The following is a 20,744-nucleotide window of genomic DNA, read 5'->3' on the forward strand; positions in this document are numbered from 1 at the left end:
TAAATCTTATGTTTTAGATGTTTTTGAAGAGGTGTCATGGCTGACTGTAAAGCCTCAAACAGCAGAAGATCATCGGACAAATGATTGTCTGTTTTTTCTTACATGTTAGTCTCATATCAAAAATGAAGAGGTTACTAAAGTCACGAAAATTCTCACAATAGAATACAACTTGAGAAGTGACGCAATATTTTGTATTGTATTCTTTCGTTTGAGCATGCATAATCTTGGTCTTCGATTTTATTCGGAAGAGTACTGTACTGATTAAACGAATATCGTATGAGCTGGTATCTTACTAGAAACATTCTCACGTTTGTCTCTTCGGATAATTTTGGATGTCATGATGGCCACTCGAAAGCTGTGTACCAATAAATCAGATTATCATACGATCTTTTCAAAAGCAGTATTTTTCATCCTATTTTCTCATCGTGTGTACGGGCCCCATAGTGTCCCTACACAGACTGGGTATTCACTAAACTATCCCTCATTAACATACAACACAGGAGGACCATTTCTAAAGCCTGGTACATGAGCGCAGAGGAATTCCACCGCCGCAACCAAAAATGAGGTGGGTGAGGTGTGTGGCGTCATGGCTAGCTCTTTTAAATTACCTTCCTTTTCAATCTGCTGTCCTGCAATTTTCTGTAAGAATGCAATGCAATATGGCCACCTGAAAATGTAATATACTGCATGAGCGATTGGCTTATTGATTTCTGCGCTAAGATACAAGTCAGCTTTTTGGCATACCCTGCAACGAAAATGTAATTTTTGGTGAGATACTCCCAAGGGGAAATCATGTCTTAAGGGATGCAGACCTTGCAGCTTTCCTCATTAGAGCTCTGCAGGTGCAGCAGCTAACTGATAATTATAAAAAAAAAACTCACACAAATTCACTCTGCTATTTCTTCAGAACAAAAGGTAGGAATCTGCAACAATTTGTTAAAATCCCTGCAATACACATTGCTCACCAAGAGAGGAATGTTTTTTTTTCTCAACAAAAGTGTTACTATTTAAAACAGTCTATTTAATGTAATCTATGCAAAAATTAGGCAAACATTTAACTATAGGGAAGTACCATAATATAACACTTGCCAATTCCCTCCAATAAACACCAGAGTCTAAGCCCTTGTACACACGGTCGGAGATTCCGACAACCAAATCCGTCGGATTTTGTCCGAAACTGTTGCATACACACGGTCGGACGAAGAAGTCGGAAAATCCGATTGTTCAGAACGTGATGACGTTATTTCATTACGACGGGACTACGTTCAGGCTAATAGCCAATAGCTTTGATGTAGGAATTTGATCTGAGCATGCGTGGCACTTTGTCCGATCGGAATTCTCTACACATGATCGGAGTATGTCCGGTCAGAGCAGTTTGTCGGAAAATATTTCCAGCAAGTTGGAAAATTTGGTCCGACAGAAACAGTCCGATGCATACCACACAGAGTCGGAATATCCGACAAACCGCTCCGATCGGACACATTCCAACGGAATCTCCGACCGTACAAGGGCTTAAAGTGTTACTAAACCCACAACAGTAAAATCAGTCTGCATACTATATGCAGTAAAGCATGCTTGTCATACTGTGAAACCTAAGGGGTTAATCCTTTGCATTGTGTAAAGGCTATGGGAGCCGGTTTGCTCTGATCCCCCTCTTCTTCCATTGTCCCCAATCAATCTGCTGATAGTACAGAGCGTTGGGGGCATTCTGCATATGCTTGCATAAGTTTGGTGTGTATTGTTAGAGAGTTTTTTTTTCCTTTTCTTGGAAGGGTGCATGTGATCAGCACAGGGCCAATCAGTACTGTCCAGACAGAGTGTCGGGGGTCCTGAAGCCTCATAGGACAGTCAGGAGAATGAAAACTTGTACAAACTTTGACCAGACACTGAGAGAAGTCACAAGACTGCTATATACTGCTGATGAGAAAGTAATTTAGCAGTTTATATTTACTAAAAGAATTGCATTTCCATGTTCTGTGTACTGTGGGAGACCAGATATAGTCAAAGACTTGTAAGCAGTTTGAAGTAAATAGCTCTATGATACTAGGCTGTGTCTGTATTGTAAAACGCACAGTTGGTCTAGGAGTTAAAAGGATTAATATGACTCATGTGTACGGGCCTCATAGTATCCCTGTCTCAACACAGAGTTGATATTCACTGAACTATCCCTCATTAACACACAATGCAGGACAACAATTTCTGAAGCATGGTACACACCCCACTGGGATGAACAAAAAAAACAAAAAAATGAAGAGCTCAGGAGGAGCTGCTTTACTATCCGATGTTACTACAACGGTCTGCCCTGCTGAGCTATTGTGTTCTGACCACCAGAACACACTGGCCAGTGCTCTCAGCCATTGGCTGAGAGTGCTGATCGGGTACCAAATAGACCTTTTTCGATCATGTCCTTTCTAAGTGCTTTTGTCAGACCAGCTGCCAAACACACAGGCCGAATGTCCTGATATTCAGTCTGTGTGTACGACCCTAATGGTTAAACCTTCGTTACAAAAGAGTGTTCAAAAACTAGTTTACAAATGAAATCAATTAAAAGCACAGAACAGACAAGGTTAATTATGTCAATTACATAGCACTCTGATAAACATTGCAAAGCAGGGATTTATTTTAATTTAAAATTTTATGGTAAATTATGCTATGTCAATGGGAACATGTAACAAATAGTAGGTGGTATCCTAATTTGGTTGCAAAAGTGTAATTACACCAAAACCACAGATATTCCAAACCTTAAAAACAGCTCTTTGTAAATAACTTGTAATACGCTTATATTTGTACAATTTGGAACCAGCAACGGCAAACTGACTCCAGTGCATTGTGCTTGTTTCCTAAAATAAGATGCATCAAAAGAGAAAACAGACATCACAGGAGTGTTGCGTTTCCTAACCAGATGTCATAATACGCAGATCATGATGAGTCATAGGCATTTTTAATGATTTTGTTTTTCTACTGTACTACATATAAAAAAAAAAAAAAAAAAGTAATTGCAGTCAGAATACAGCCCCATAGTCTGCCGTAAAATACACATACTAGAATAGCAATATTTTTAAATTTAAAAAAAAAACATGTCTAATACTGGGCACATATAGTGGGGCTCATTTAAAGCTCATCTCCAGCTTTTAATGAAATTTAAATAGTTTGGACCAAGCGGTTCCAGACAAACTATTACCTTCACTTAGGCTGGATTCACATCTATGCATTTTTTGTGCTTTTTGTATTTTGCAGATTTTCACTACAGTCCAGTTAACATGGTTTCCTATGGAACACTTCTGTAATGCAAATCTGCATAACACAAAAATCACTAAAAATTCAAAAGGTGTGAATTAGAGCTGCACGATTTTGGCCAAAATGAGAATCACGATTTTTTTTTGCTTAAAATAAAAAGAACACGATTCTCTTGTGATTATCGCGACATAAAATCTTTCATGTTATACAAAAAAAAATGCTAACTTTACTGGTTATTTTTTTTTTTAATTCATAAAAGTTATTTAAAAAAATAAATGGCATTTGAAAGATAGCTGCGCAAATACAGGGTGACATAAAATATTGCAACATTTTATTCTCTATGGTGTCTACTTAAAAAAACAAAATAATATATAATATATATATATATATAGATATATATACATACACACACATACATACATATAATGTTTGGGGGTTCTAAGTAATTTTTGTAGCAAAAAAAAATAAAAAAATAAAATTATTTTAACTTCAAACCAACAAATGTCAGAAACCGGTTTAGTGTTTATGTGGTTAAATTTTTTTCAAATTTGTTACAATGTTTATACTTGGAGGGATTTCACTGTAAAAAAACATTAAAAGCCAGCAGCTACAAATACTGCAGCTGCTGACTTTTAATAAACGGACACTCACCTGTCCCAGGATCCAGCGATGTCGGCAGCCGAGGCCGATCGATCGGCTCACAGGCTGCTTCCGCTGCCATTCTTGGTGAGGGAATCAGGAAGTTAAGCATTGCGGCTTCACTTCCCGGTTCCCTACTGTGCATGCGCAAGTCGCGCAGTGCAATAGAAATGGTCCGAGCTGTCTCTGGGACCCGTGTGTGTCCCAGGAGACAGCGCGGCAGGACAGGAAGAGGCATAGACTCCTGTGGGAGTCTATGCCGGGAAGTGGGTGCAAATACCTGTCTTAGACAGGTATCTGCACCCCCTCCGCCCAAAAGGTGCCAACTGTGACACCGGAGGGGGGGGGGGGAGGGTTCCGATGAGCAGAAGTTGCACTTTAGGGTAGAACCCAGCTTTAAGTTCAACTGATAAAGAATGTTTTGATTCTTGGCAGACTGCCCAGTTTTTCTCTTCCTTTCTTTTGAGGGCTGTGGCTTCAGAAGAGCAGAGAGAATTCTTTGTATAAAAAGAATTGTGAAACACTTTAGTCAAGATTGCGATTCCGGTCCGTATGCATCGATGCCGAATCGGGGACACCCAAATCCCGATGCAACGATTAATTTCAGCACCCCTAATCTGTAGGTGACAAATTGGTTAATAGCGAGTACAAATCTTATAGAGGTGATGTATGTAAAACTTTGGGCACTTTACCTTGCGGGGGATGTCTGTACTGCCAGTATATGGATATATGTAAAGATGTATGCCTGCCTAATGGGCAACAATCTTTTCCCAAAAACTATGTTAAATGCAAACCCCAGGCATAGTATACATGCTCACATGCAAATATGGGTGCTACTATGTTGGAAAGATGAAAAACGAGTTCTGGAAAAAGGATATACCAACATCTCACAACCATACGAAAACATGACCCCGATGCATCCATTGGCCGTCATATGGCCTTGGTCCATCCAAAGTAATTTCTCAAAGTTCACTTTCTTGCCCTTGACCGTATCCACTTCAACTCCAGAGGCGCAGATTTTAATAAACAGCTCCTCCAATGTGAGTTGAGGTGGATATTCAATTTGCAGGCAACCTCACCACCTGGCTTCAATGAGGCACTCAATTTTAGACCCTTCCTCCCTGGATTCGTCTCGGGAGTTTGCGAAATGAATCTGTAGGGGTTCTCTCCTAACCTAATTGCCCCCCTTATATATAGAGCACAATATACGCCCAAACAATTATAAGAATGCTTCAACTGTCTCATTGCATCTAGACAGATATTAAAGTATCTATCTATATGTGATGCGGCCATTTCCTTATCTGTATGTAGTTCTTCTTAGGACTGTAGTTACTTATTTCTGTGTATCCCAATGATCTATAGTTTGTAACGCTATTTGGCATTTGTTTTTCTGTTTTTTTGTTTAATTTCCACTTTTTCCTTTATTCCTTATATTCACAGATTCCCCTTTTCCTTCTATATTATTATATATTACTATTATGGTGTTTTTTTGTTTTTATGTTTTTGTATTTGCAAGGTGTACAACACTGGCTGCAATACTATCGTTTGTCCACTAGGTGGCACAGTGTGGACCGTCAGCCAGCCTGTATTCCCTCCATCACAGTTTTTGCCCTGTTATGATTTATAACGAATTTTATCCATCCACAGTATTATACAATTTATGTTATATATAAGGAACAAATCACCCAACTGTAAATCCCTGATGAAGGAATATTTATCAATGTGAATCTCCAAAACATGTCAGGATATATTTTGTAAACCTATCCGTCTGTCCTCAACTTGATTTAGGCAGTGGATTTTGAGCTTTGAGTTGATATTTTTACCTTGTATATGATTGATTTATTGATGTATTTTAAAGTGAATTTTGTACCTATACTATTTTTTTCTATAATAAAGTTAGCACCTATGTGCATTTTTACACATATTGTTACTCCCTATATTTTTCTGCCTAAAAAGTGTAAGGGGCGATCTTTTTATGTACTACTCTCTGGACCAGTTCAAGCACATGCTTCCTGAGGACTGGTGCCCAGAACTGGACGGTATAACCCAGGTGTGGCCAAACCAGAATCTTGTAGAGTGGGAGAATCATTGTTTTGTCTCTGGAGTTAATCCCCTTTTTAATGCATGCCAATATTCTGTTTGCTTTGTTTGCAGCAGCTTGGCATTGCACGCCATTGCGTAGATTACATCTACTAGGACCCCCAGGTCCTTTTCCCTCTTAGAGTCCCCCAGAGGTTCACCACCCTAGTGAGTGATTGCATTTATATTTCTGTCACCCAAATGCATTATTTTACATTTTTATACATTAAACCTCATTTGCCATGTAGATGCCCACCCCATTAATTTGTTCAGGTCTTGCTGCAAGGTTTCCACATCCTGCAAAGACATTACTGCCCTGCTTAGCTTTGTATCATCCGCAAATACTGAGATTGAGCTGTTTATCTCATCCTCCAGGACGTTTATGAATAAATTAAATAAATAAAATCCAGATACACCACATCTACGGGCCTTTCTTTATCTAGATGGCAACTCACCTCATAGAAGGGTAATTATTTGGTTTGGGAAGAACTATTCTTCATGAAATCATTATTAACTGATTGTCGATACTGTTGCCATTGCTAAAATCGTATATATCATCCCTTATTATCCCCTCCAAGAGCTTGCATACTATTGACCTTAGGTTAACTAGTCTGTAATTCATAGGGATGTATTTTGGACCCCTTTTTAAATATTGGTGTTACATTGGCTTTTCTCCAATCAGCTGGTACCATTACAGTCAGTGGACTGTTTGTAAGAATTAGGAACAATGGTCTGGCAATTACTTGACTGAGTCCCTTAAAGACCCTCGGGTGCAAGCCACCTGGTCCCAGTGACTTGTTTGTGTTAAGTTTTTCAAGTCTATTTCTAATTCTGTCTTCTGTAGGTCACGAGGGTGCTTCCTTTGACATGCCATGAGGATAAACATTGCAGTTTTGGTTACTGAAACCCCTGATTCCCTTGTGAACCCGGAGGAGACAAATAAATTCAAAACCTTTGCCATCTCTTCATCCTTAGTAACCAGATTCCCTTCATCATTCTTTATGGGACCAGTATGATCTGACCTCCTTTTGTTACAATTTATGTACCTAAAAAATTTCTTGGGATTTTTTTTACTCTCCTCCGATATGTGCCTTTCAAGTTCTATCTTAGCCTCCCTGATTTCATCCTTACATTTCTTGCATTCTTTGTTATGTTGGAATGCTAATGATCCCTCAGTCTTGTATTTTTTGAAGGCATTCTAATTTGCTTTTATATGCATTTTTACGTTGGAGGCCACCCAGAACATGTATTAGCGCTTTTAAATTGATTTCCCAATGGGATGCACTGGCTAATGCCCTTAAAGCACACCCATTTTTCCTCTATTTTCTTTGTTCCTAGAATTTTATCCCATTTAATATCTTCTAGCAAGGCGCGTAGTTTAGGGAAGTTGGCTCTTTTGAAAGTCAGTGTCTTTGCATTCCCTTTTTGTTTTCTATTTATGCGATTTATACTAAAACAAATTGACCTGTGATCGCCGTTTCCTAACTTACCCTGTATTTCCACATCAAGTCTGTATTGTTGCCAATGCAGAGAATTCATTAAGGTGAAAGACCCAAAGGGGTTTACAACTCCTTTAAGGGTCCCTGCTCAGGCTCTCCAGGTCTGATGAGTTGTTTGCCATTGGTGAGGGTAAAGGCAGAGAAATGGTCCATCCAGACCCAAAGCATACTGCAGAAATATGAAGAGATAGCACAGCCGCTGGACACCTCACCTGGGCCGGGTGGTTAGCAGGTAAAAGCAGCTTCAGCTTGATTCATCCAGTCGACAACTCCAACAGGTTTCGCCTTGCATTTCCATGATTAAGCCCAGAGGACGGGCAAAACATGTTGAAGATGAGGTCTGGATGAATTTAGCAGAGGCTGTTTTACCTGCTAACAACCCGGACCAGGTAAAGTGTGTGGCGGCCGGGCTATCCCTTCCTATTTTTGCTGTATATAATTGTGACACAAGTCATATTGTAATTGATACCTTATTAAAAATGACCTTTTTCTTTTCAATCGGCAGTGCTGTAATTACCTGCATTATATTGCAACGCAATGTGGCTACCTGGAGGCATTCTGTACACAGATGGTGTACAGAGAACACCCCCTGAAAATGTAATTTCCTGCTTGAGTGATTAACTTATTGATTTTCCCAGAAGTTTGCACTAAGATACAAGTCAGGGTTTTTGGCATCCCCTGCAACAAAATTTTCATTTTTGTTGATACTCTGAAAGGGAAATCACATTTAAAAAGGGATGCAGACCCTGTAACTTTCCTCAGAGCACCATGCAGGTGCAGCAGCTGATTGGTTGAAAACCATTTCCACACAGACTCACTCTGCACAGACAAACAGCTATTTCTTCAGAATAACAAATGTTTGTTAAAATCCCTGCAATGATCACCAGGATGATAATGTTTTTTTCTCAACAAAAATGTTACTCTTTAAAACAGTCTAATGTAATCTATGCTTTATCATTTCTTGTTGCGTGTATGGGCAGATGTCATAAGCACCAAACAATTCCAAAAACAGGCAAACCTTAGGTAATCAATATTTAACTACAAGAAAGTACTCTTATACAAAACTTGCCTATTACCTCCACTTAGCACCAGAGTCTTAAAGTATGGAAACCAAGGCTTTGGTTCCAATGAGACAACTCCTACTTCATAAACACCATGGTTTCCATACAATAGACTGGTAAAAGACAATAAAGCTGCTGAATGAGAATAATTCATCAGTTGCCCTATCCCTGCTATGCAGCATGCATAAAAAGGTCATCTGCCACCTATTGTATACAGAATGCACTGCTCCAGTGGCTTCTAAATACCTGAACAGTGCTTGCACCTTATGGAATGCAAGTACTGTTTGGTCAATCTTTGAACCAGCTCTTTTGACAAGGGCCACCCACAGCTTAAATTTCAGCTGATACAGCAGAAATCGGCTTAAATTCGAGTAGTAAATGGACAGCTTAAGTCTGAAAGACTTGTATGAAGTTTGAAATAAATAGTTCTATGATACCAGGCTGTGTCTGTGTTATAAAACGCACAGGGGTTTTTTTTTTTTTTTTTTTTTTAAAAGGACAGTGCAACAAATTTTGGGGGATCGGAGATGGATGCAAGAAATCCAGATATCTTTAAGGAGGCTCGATAGATAGACTAATTCTACAAATAAACAAAGACAACTATATATTTGCTTATCACATTATATTTGCTCTTATATCACTGTTACAAAGTCGCACAATAGTTGTCCTTCTCAAAATGCAAGTTAGCCAACTATTTGAAAACAATGCTTTGTATAGTCATCAATGGCTAACCTATGAATGTCTATACTATATAAATGCGTAAATATATATATCACACAAATACACATAGAACATTTAAAAAAATAGACGTCATGTCAAAAATGACTTGCATGGCAATAACAGCTCATAACATGCACTTACTAGAGTTACACTATAGTTTTCTTTTACATAACATACATATTTAATATACAAGAAGTCGCCACTGCAGATTATTAAGTAGACTTCAACTTTTTTCAGACAATTTATAAATGCATAACTGATTTCCCACCTTACTCACAGTTTTACAATTATTGTACACTTGGAAAATAATTTCAGCAGAACAGCATCCATTTAGTATCGTCTTGCACAACAGAACCTTACTTATATTCAATCTGATAAGAACTACAGCTTTGTACCATTACTGGCTAATAAAAAATCTACAATATAATAAAGATTAAAGTTGTCTCTCCCTCTCTCTTATGGATAAGGCCATGCTGGGCAAACCATTTACAGGTTTATCAGCTATGTTTTTCTATCTCTAAATTACAACAACATGGGGCTTTGACACCCAAACACCAGCAAATTATCCATTGAACCTTGCGCGGTTCCAAACACCAATCTAAATTACACACTTGCCCTACAATTCCATTACTAGACTTCAGCAGCAATTAGAGAGGAAACAAATTCCCAACATTTGCTGACATATCTTTTAGGTATCATATCACTTAAAGAAGAAAATTTGTAAAAGTCCTTACCTTTCCTTTTTTTACACCTGGGACTTCTTTTCATTGAATTTCTATGCTTCACATGCTGCTCTGGGTTGCTTTATCACCCGCAAGTCAAATGGTATGGGATATACCAGGTATAAAAGTAAAAAAAAAACACTACCAAATTTTAAATCTCAGGGTACCAAAAAAAGCACCATCCTTAACCCATACTGGAATGTTCACGCAAACACACGTGTCAGATGTTGAAATGTAAATAGGCATAAACCATAAAAAGTAGAACAGCAGTTTATGCCAAGTACAGAAAAAAATACAGTTACATTTTCTGACACTATAAAAGAGTGCGTGGATATTTTCATACTATTTATAGGAGTTGTTGTGTTTTCCATCCACACCTAACCATCTGGTTTACAGGTCATCTACAACTAGAATGATTTTATTCATACAAGGTGCAGTTCTACATGAACAAAAATGAATACCTAATGAAGAGATCATATTTTTTCCAGGAGACACCCTGAATTAACTTTACAGCCCATAATGACTAAAGCCCATTGTTAAATCATCATCTTTGACACATCATCACCCATTCCAACGAAATTTCAAAGCCTTCTTGTGTGACATCCTCCAGGGTGCTTTCATTTATGTTCTATTGCAAAATCACATGTAGGTTATATCACAGCAGAATAAACTTTTACAAAAACATTAATTATCCAAGTCATTGTATTCAAGTCCAGGCAGGATGGGCAGTAAGAACTCCTCCCTTCTCAATGTGAAAGTTTACTAAGCCTACTACTAAAATAATAGCGTGAGCAAAAAGACTTCCGTTAACCCCTACTATAAATTACACTAATACAACAAAATAAAATAAACAGCCACTGATAATATAAAAAAACAGAAAAAAAAAAAAGGTACATAAAGTAATTTGATCAACAGAAAAATAAAGCTTCTAGAGCAATGTGGAAAGCAAATTTGTAGAAATCAGGTGACCAGGATCTAGTGTCTACAGGTACTATAAATCTAAACTCTGGGCAAACCGCTAAATACACAAAATACATACAAGAGTTGCTAAAAAAGTAGCCGTAACCAGCTCAATGTTCACTATTAATTTGTGGTTTACTGGAGGTTCTGGCACTTTTTCTAAAACTACCTTCATTTTTAAAGTTGTATCTGGCTGATGGCTCACACCCCTATTTTTTTATTTTATTATTTATTTTTTATTTTTTTAGAGGTGTAGCCCAGGAGAGCATTGAGTGGGCTGCATGAGGGGACAGCTTTGTCGTTACACTATCCTACAATTAACTTCTGTGTTGGATCTCTTTGAAGAGATCTATGTGTGCTCTTTGAAGCACACAGTTTTTCCCAATGTCTCCTGGAAGGGACCCCTGGAGGTAGTGAGCCGACTAGTAAAGTTCTGCTGTATGGAACACACAGGCACCAGGTCTTTAGAAGACAGTAATTCTGCCTCAATTCCCAAAGTCTGAACATTTAGAAATAGAGAAAGTATTTGAGGCTATATCGCTGTGTCAGACTAAACCAGTGTTGTCAAACTAAATTTCATTGTGAGCAACATTAGCAGTATAGTTGCCCACAAAAGGGCCAGCTGTATCTGGGGTGCGCTACGTACAGTGTGCAGAGTTCAGGAGTGTGTCATGTAGAGTACCGGGTTCAGAGGTGCATTATATACAGAGTACAAAGTTTAGGGGTGTGCTGTGTACAGAGTGCAGGGTTTGGGGGTGCACTATCCACAGTGTGGAACCCCAACTTCCCCCTCCCAAAGCTTCTTATCTCTATCTCCTACCTGACCAGGCTCTAGTACATCCCCCATGTAGGCCACTCTGCCTTGCCTTGCAGGGAGATCATTCTCCCTCTCAGATTCTGGAGATCTGTCCCCGCCATGCCCTGCCATGAATGCTTGCACGGATTTGTTAGTTCCCAAGAGCAAAGCTGGCCCTTGTAAACACAGAAGGCTTCTGTGTTTACAAAAGTGGGGAGCTGGAGCAGAGGGTGAGTGCCAGAGGTGATGAACTAGCGTTCCAGCACAATGTGTCTCCAAACCTGGTGTGAGGGCGACATGACAAGGCTTGGAGGGCCATGTTCAGCCCGTGGGCCTTTTGTTTGACATATGTGGACTAAGCCAACAGCTAGAATAAAGGGAGTTAAAATTGAACTCTCTCTGATCAGACAAGATTTCTGAAAGTTGGACAACCAGGCGTCTGCGTCTGAAGTAGAAAATTAAATAGGACAGTTGAAGGACATGGTCTCCCACATACAACAGTCAAAGACCAAAACAGACAATTACAAACACTGTGTCAGCAACATGACGATAGGGAAAATTACACAAGTCAAAGCAACCTCTAATTTAAAGGTGTGCCTGAAAAGGCAGAGGACCCTGACCCATGTTGCTGGAAAATTTCTTGATTAAAACCTTTGGACAACACTATTACACATCACTAGAGGAAAAAAGGCACATTCTATTTCAGAACTCAGTGGTGATCTTTACAGATTTTTTAGCTGAACTCTGGCAACAACAAATCAATTTTAATGAAGTACACCAAAGTTTCTCAATGGCTAGATCTTTGCCAAAATAACTAATTTCCTAACTTCTCTCTCTTCTTTACTGTCATCTAACGATGTTTAATGGAAGTGTGAGTATTTTGAACTATGTATGGTTTTTCTTTTGCTCTCTGCTAAGGAAGTGCAATATAGCCTCTGGATTCTGAGGGATAAAGCTTAGTACACACTACTTATTTTTTTTTCGTTCAACCCAGCAGGGTTGAACAAAAAAGCAAAGAACACAAAACAAAAAAAAACTGACAGCTCCGGAGGAGCCGATGTGCTATGTGATTGTAGTACAGCAATCTCCCCTGCTGAGCTATTGTGTTCTGACAGAACACTCCAGGCCATTGGCTGAGAGGCTGATTGGGAGCCAATCGGTAGACCTTTTTTAGTCATGTCCCATCGACCAAATTGCCGGCTTCTGACGGACCAGCTGCAGTAAACAAGAGCCAAACGTCCAGTTTATATTGAACCAGCTGATGCTGCCTAACATTCGGCCTTGTTTACTAGGCTTAACCTCTGGTCTCTTTCTGCTGTACTCTCCCAGATCTCTTTTGAGATATTGCATCAGTGAAGAGTTCGGCCTCTTGTCCCCAATATCCTTATTAACCTTTTTGTCTTCTCTAGTTAAGAGGACTGTGGATTCCTGTGATATTTGAGTTAACCTCAATGCCTAAAGCCCCGTACACACGGGCCGAATGTTGACAGAAGCTGGCTGTTTAGCTTCTGTCAGACAAGAATGCTGGAAAACCAGCAGCCGACCAACTCCCAATCAGCGCTCTCAGCTAATGGCGGAGATTGCTGATTGGAGTGTTGGTGGGAGAGGGTGACTGGCACCGACTTTTTTTTTTTCAACCCAGCGGGTTTTACGAAGAAAAAAAAAAAGTGAAGAAAACCTCAGCTTTAGTCACCTAAACCACTCTCTATAATATGCTATAAGATTGCATGGTCATTTGTGATTACTGGAAGCATATTGTCTAATACCTCAATTAACTTATGAGCTCCACAGTGCCCCCGAATCCCCAAATGATGCCTTCTGGGTGTATTAGGAGACCTAACCTCAACTAGACAAGATTCTTTGGTACTTCAGGAAACATTAGTAACACAAACTGGATATACTTACCTCCTACTAGGGCTCAATGGAACTCTGAGATTAATGGTACTCTTCTATGCAAACAATTTGTTTATATCCACTGGGAATGTCCACAAAAATACTATAATCTGGGAAAGATGGCTGGGACAAAGCTTTAATTGCAATGCACTCACCCAGTGAGCACAGCAAGCTACAATCTTACACAGGCATGCTCTGCTTTATGGGGTTAAAGTTTCAAATAAACAACTTAGCACTAGTTTATCCTCTCATTCTTTTATATGCTGCACACAAAAAAGGAAGGTTCACTCTTGTTTTCACGTTTTATACATTGCTAATATTTAGATTGTTAAGACAACAGAAGAGCCGCTCCTACTAAAATGAGAATATTTTTTCATCGTCACGTGCCATCACTGTATTTGAAATTGCTTCTGTTTAATGTCTAAGGTTGATCACGAACTTACTTGCTGATGTGACAATGTACTATGCCTCCTTTTTATAAAGATCTCTTTTTTTGAATAAAAAAGTTTCCACATCACTAGTTTTTATTTTCTTATTAAACAAAGCTCAAACACTAGCCAATGTATTGTATGTTACCAAAAGCTTGTGGGAGGGTTAGAACCTCTGGCATGTTTTTGTTGCCACCTGATTGGGGAGATTTCCGTTAAATTTCTGTGTGTTGACTGGAGCAAGAAGTTAGAGGAATCTCTCAAAACAAACACCAAAGCACTTTTTTAATGTAAAGTGGTTGTAACCCTCTTAAATGAAAAATGGACCAAGCATATCCCACTGTAATGTGTACTAGCCTTCCCTACGAGACTGTGTGTATGGTGTCTATTATAATAATAAAAATAATAATTCTGATATGGATTCCTTTGCACTCTTGTGGAAATAGCACACCAGTTATAAAATCATTGCAGTGGGAAGGTAATAAAGGCGCATGTCCAATAACCATGTAATTTTCACATAAACAAAATAAGACTAATATTCCCTTTGAAGATGATCACTGTTTTTAAATAGAGCTTACATTTATTTACTTAAAAGATACAGCGACAAGTGAGCAATTGTACAAGATAAACATATAAGTACTGATTGCCAGGTTACAAGAAGCTGGTTCATCAGGGTGTAGCAGCAAACTACTCCTACACAACAAAGTTAATTTGATAACTCAGAATGCAGGACAAAGGAAAAGCCATAGATGCCATATAATTATCAATAGCAGCTGCTATAGACACTAGCAATAATCACCGTCTTCTCCGGGTGGGGATGTCCCCCCCCCTTCCCCTTTGAGAATACAATGTCTCAGCAGGAGGGATACTCCTGTCAGCCTCATCTGTGTTCATGGGAGAATTGTGCGCATAATATTTTTGCAGGGGAAAAAAAAAAAGTGCATTTATTGTTTTTCCCTGAGAAGCCTGGAAAGCATTGCACCCGTGATCAGGGGTGCAATGCCAGACGACTGCAAACAAGCCCTGCAGTTTTTAGCCCATACCTGCATATGGGCTGGCTGTTTACAAACTGCAGGGCTTGTGAGTGAACTACAAGGCCGTTCATCAGCACCCTCGCAGTCCATTCAGAACTACAAGCCATCAGCCGCAAAGGCTGACAGTACTTAGTAGTTCGTGCATTCACCGGAAAATGTGAAAGAATGACGTGGCCATGTGGACTGAGCCCTGCGCGATTGCATGATTTTCAAATAGTGACAGCAGGCACCTGGAGAAGTTCCCCGATTGCTGTCACTGGGGACAGGCTGCAGCAGTTACTGGCACACGTTACATGTTGCACCCCAAGTACTGGTGGAACATGTAACATTCCCAAAAGGTGAGCCGGCAATGGAACTGTTCTATTGCGGTGACTTATGTCACATTGATTTTGAAAAAGGTTCCTGCGCTACTTTTTACCAATTTAATTGTGACTTGCATAGACTTCAATTAAATTAAGTCGCAAGCTGCAATGAATTCGGCAGTGCAATCTGCACTGATGTGTGGCTTCAAAAAGCCGCACCGGTGTGATCGGGGGAGGCTCATCCTTTAAAATCTCAGTGTATTCTGTAGCATTAGTAATATCCTTTGCTGGAAATAACAGCATCTAATAGTTTGTATAGTGTAGGTGTGATGGTCAGATGTACATAACTCTTTGGCTATATAGTGTACAGTAACTAGCACATAATAATCCACAAAACAACACAAAGACTAGCCACATACTCCCCAGTGTCATGTAAGAAAAATCTTCAATTAAAAGATTCTCTTCCTGAATGACTGTAAAGATTTTTAAAGTGCTTTCAAATTATCTGTCTGGTACCTATCTGGTAAAAATTTAATAAAAAGAAATGTATAAATATCTGCCTGGTACATTACTCCCTCTTAGTGTACCCAATTAGCTATACTTGGATTGCTATGAAAAAAATTCCTAGCGTGACTGGCCTCTATACTAGAATATACTGTGACGAAACACCTTTAGAGGATTACAGGTGTTAATGAAAATGGGTTAGTAATGCGGCAAACACAGGAAGATTTAGAGGAGGGTAATTAGGTTACATGCAGAATGTGAGATTAATTACAATCCAGCATTGATGACGACAATCCAATACAAGTAATGAAGGCAAGGCTTCAGAAGTTCTGAGGTTAGTTTATGTTAACAAATCCATTATTAAGCCAAGATGGTGTTACGTCACATTCATCCAAAATATTTAGAGTCACATTTCATGAGATACGCATGTTTACAAAATCTTCATTGTTTGCTTCAGATAAAAATCTTCACTTGTGCTTTCCTTCTGTTATGTTGTTCATGAAGCAAGTCAAAACTGGGTTTGTGCAAAGATTGCTTTTTATTAAAATAGTTACTTGTTCTATCTGAAATGAAGGCAGTAATCTACAGGATGAATTTAGTGAGCAAGTAACAAGTCACTGGAATATCCCATTTTTATTAGCATTTATAAAAAAATCTCCTGTGAGTGCTGATGAGAGGATAAGTGCAATTTAAAATGGCAACAGTTCAGTTAAGGCTAAAGAAATAGGACTTCAACGTCACCTTGCTCCACGATCCAAAAGCTAAAAAAATTTGCAAAAATAAATGTGATATTAGTTGGTAATTGACTGGGTGAAAAGATTAACTGGCAGAGAAATACACAGGAGTCTAAACTGGTTGCATACAGTATGAGCCTTTGTGCTTCTCATAGTGGATGAAAAAAGCTTTTTGATGAAAACTCTATATCACGTTTCAACAACTGACATCATTTCATAAACTTTGTTGAAGGAGACAAGACAACATTCAATTAGACTATTAGACTGACCTTCTATGCTCATTGCTTCTCTCAATACTTGAAGTCTTTTCTGTTTTTCTCTAATTCTGCCCAAGGCACTTGAAATTGCGACCGACGTTGGCACATCTGGTCCGTGTCTAGCTTGGTCCAACCTCTGTTGCATTAAAGCATCCCCTGCTCCACTTGACTGTCTGAGATCCTTTATTTTAGATATGGATATAGTCCGTCCATTTAGGGCTTCAGAAAAACAAGGCAATCTGTATGGGTCCCCAGCAGAACAGGCTTTCTCTGCAGATGTTAAGTCAAAAGATGATGCCCAAATTTTTTTCTTTTGACAATGGTCACCAAGTTTCCCCCCTAACTGAGTGAGCCTGAAATCATTAATAGCACTTGTAGGATTATCATATCCAGAGCTAGGAACCGGGGATGTGCAATAGTCCTCCTCCTCCTCCTCTGGTTGGTCCTTAAAGGCAAGGAACCCCATTGATTTACTGAGGCCTCTGTTAAGAAAGTTCTGCTGTGAGATTTTATTGTAGCTGACATCAAGGTCATCTTGCACTGAGCACTGTCCTGAAAATGTAAGGGTAACAAGGTCCAGTTTTAGAAGGGGAAAAAAAAAAAAAAAGCATAGCTATACATGGATATTTAGCTCAACTTTCATAAATGCTCCATTAATTATCTTGAAAAATTTGATTTTTCAAAGTGAAACCATTCATTTAAGTGAATACTTTTTCCAGAATACAAAACGGAGTTGAAATTTTCATTGAACATACAGCTTTTCAGCAATGCTTCCTTAACTTGTGTTCCTTGGCAAGTAGCTTCAGATATATCTATTCCAAACTGTTTCAAATGGGTGCCTTTACCGAAAACAAAGTATAGTTCTTTACTCCACATGCAGAGATCCGGATATTCATGCATCATTTCGAAACAACCATAGGCAATGTATAAAATCTATTTATAAAATCCTTTGATAGAACAAAACATGTAAAACAAATGCAACTTGCAACAGTTGATAAAGCTATTTGAAATAGCATATTAACTAGGATCAGGATGTCCAATGATGTCATTTTAGTTATACATAAATACTAGTGGATTGGTTCACCCGCTGACCTGACATATCTGGGAACTTGATGGCTGGATGGTTGAAACAACAGAGATGAAGGCAAGTTTTATCCTTATAGTAAGAAGATAATCTACCCTCATGCTGCAATCTCTTGTAACTTCAAAGACAAAATCAACCTATACTGTAATGGCTATGGCAGGAGACAGCTGAAATTTCAGGTGAGGAGATCTTACTAGCACAGACCCCTAAAGAGATGTACAAAGCTAGTGAATGATTAATCCTTCTAAAAATCTACCCACAACTAAGTTTTCGACTAATTTAATTTTAATATAGTATAAAAGCAGCCAAGTGATCTCTGAAATGGTTTTAATGTCCAGAGTGAATCCTCCTATTTAACCACTAGGACATTGTATCTGTGAAAGCTAAGCACAGTACTTGAACATCTGTTTTATATATGTAGAAATTACAGAACACAATTGAACTCTGAACAGAACACACAGCACAAGCTGGTTGTAGTAACCAAGTATTTTTACTATATGTATAGATTTAAGGTAGGAGTGCAAATGTAATTTAAGCTGAAAGAAGAAGAGAAAAAAAAAAAAAAACACTGTATATAGATACTTCTTTTTTTTCATGCTACTTCACTATGCAGAGTTGCTTACATCATAGGCCCCTTTCGCACGGGACAGATCCGTAATGATCCGCCCTGTGATGATCCGCTTGCTCAGTGGGGATCACTCCATTTATCCCCGATGAGCCGGCGGATGACAGGGCGGTCCCGGAACACTGTGCAGGGACCGCCCTGTCAGCTCTCCACTCTACTCTATGGGGGATCGGATGAACACAGACCGTCTGTCCATGTTCATCCGATCCGCTCTGCAGACAGATAGAAAAAATAGGATTTTTTGTACTCACCGTAAAGTCCTTTTCTCTATAATTCACCGACCGACACAGCTCCTCTCTTAGCCATTGGGTTGTTATGCCCTATTACTAGGAGATACTAGGCATTAGTTGTAACACAACACTCAGAACTCTTAGTTCCGCTGGGGGCGGTCCCTTGGGCAACAACCCTCCAGTCTGCCCAACAGACCTCAGTACGTCAACAAGCCATATAACAAAGAGAAAAAAAGGGAGGGGTGGGTGCTGTCAGTCGCTGAATTACAGAAAAAAGGATTTTACGGTGAGTACAAAAAAATCCAATTTTCTCTTATATGCACCGACCGACACAGCTCCTCTCTTAGCCATTGGGACGTCCCCAAGCAGTGCCAAACGAGGGGTGGGAAAAACAGCATAAAAACACCATGGCAAGCGGGAACTAGTGAAATGTTACCCACAAAAAAACAACAGTGCATGGAAAAACCACCACAAAATCCAGGGTACCCTCAACAGGAGTGACTACCCACAGCCGCACCAAAAACTGCGAAATGTAATGCAACAGCGCATTAACTTAACGGTACTGTGTTTTTATAGAAAGAACAGGAAAAAAAGATATATATATTGCATATTCAATTGCAACTATACGACCGCCTGCAAAACTTTGCGGCCAAAACAGGCATCAGCCGATGCACTGACGCCTACCTTGTAGAACTTTGTAAACGTGTGGACAGATGACCAGGTCGCCGCTTTACACACCTGAGTGACAGGCGCTTGGTGTCGGAAGGCCCAAGACGTTCAGATTGCCTTTGTGGAGTGGACCGTGACCGGAAAGGGGGGCACCTGCCTCTTCAAGGCATAGGCTTGTACTACAATCTATCTGATCCACCTGGAAATGGTGACCGACGAAACCGCCATGCCTTTCTTTGGACCAGCCACCTAAATAAACAGCGAGTCTGACTTCTGAAAGGGAGCCGTGGCAGACAGATACACCTTCAGAGTCCGAACCACGTCCAGAGCGTGAAGAGCCACCTCCCTAGGGTGCTTCGGCTTAGGACACAGAGATGGTAATACAATGTCCTCATTGATATGAAAACCCAAGACCACTTTCAGTAGGAAAGACGGTTGCGGACGCAACAACACCTTATCCTTGTGGATAACCAGATAGGGAGACTTGCAGGACAAGGCCGCCAGTTCCAAAACCCTCCTGGCCGATGTGATGGCCACCAGAAAGACTACTTTTTGGGAAAGAGTCAACAAGGGAATCTCCCTGATATTTTCAAACGGCGTTTTTTTTAAGTGCCGACAACACCAGGTTCAAATCCCATGGGGGTAACGGTGGACGCACTGGAGGGACTACATGTCGTACCCCCTGAACAAGTCGCCAGGAGTCGCTGAAAAAAATAAAAGACAGCCAAGGCTGAAATTTGCCCCTTAATGGTGCTTAACGCCAATTTCTGGTCTACTCCTTGCTGAAGAAACAGCAGGATCCTGGATATAGAAAAGGAGCGCGGATGCCATCCTTTCGCCTCCCACATGGAGATGTAGGCCTTCCAGGTATGATGGTATATCTTCCGGGAAGAATATTTTCGTGCCTTTAACATAGTTGGGATCCCCGAGCCCGACAGACCCCGGTTCCTCAACACCTGGCTCTCAATAGCCATGCCGTTAAAGCCAGCGATGGTAAAGCAGGATGGAGAATCGGACCTTGAGACAGAAGGTCCTCTGGCAACGGCAGTCACCAGGGAGAGTCTGGCACTAGACGCACGAGGTCTGCATACCAAGGACGCTGAGGCCAATCTGGGGCAACCAGTATTACTGGGATCCCCTCGGCTTCCCCTCTGCAAAGCAGGCGTGGTAACAGTTTCAGTGGAAGAAAGGCGTAGATCAGCTGGTACTGATCCCACGGAGCCACCAGCGCGTCTCACGTGTCTGCCCACAGATCTCTTGTCCTGAACACG

At 40.0% G+C, this 20,744-nt stretch overlaps 1 protein-coding gene across 14 annotated transcripts in view; it reads right to left on the bottom strand.

The window, feature by feature from the left end:
* PTPN13 (protein tyrosine phosphatase non-receptor type 13) overlaps positions 1 to 20,744 on the bottom strand; it is a 413,328-nt gene that overhangs the window by 206,800 nt on the left and 185,784 nt on the right. For 13 of the 14 annotated variants that reach the window (XM_077476379.1, XM_077476376.1, XM_077476380.1 and 10 more), the window contains exon 7: positions 16,878 to 17,417. The exons of the other annotated variant lie outside the window; for it this stretch is intronic. In XM_077476379.1, the coding sequence (XP_077332505.1) occupies positions 16,878 to 17,417 (540 nt within the window). The remainder of the gene's footprint in view (positions 1 to 16,877; positions 17,418 to 20,744) is intronic. 14 annotated transcript variants of the gene reach the window in all.

The sequence above is a fragment of the Lithobates pipiens genome, unplaced genomic scaffold, assembly GCF_037356315.1.
Source record: "Lithobates pipiens isolate NorthernLeopardFrog02 unplaced genomic scaffold, aLitPip1_a1.2 Scaffold_13, whole genome shotgun sequence".
Lineage (NCBI taxonomy): Eukaryota > Metazoa > Chordata > Amphibia > Anura > Ranidae > Lithobates > Lithobates pipiens.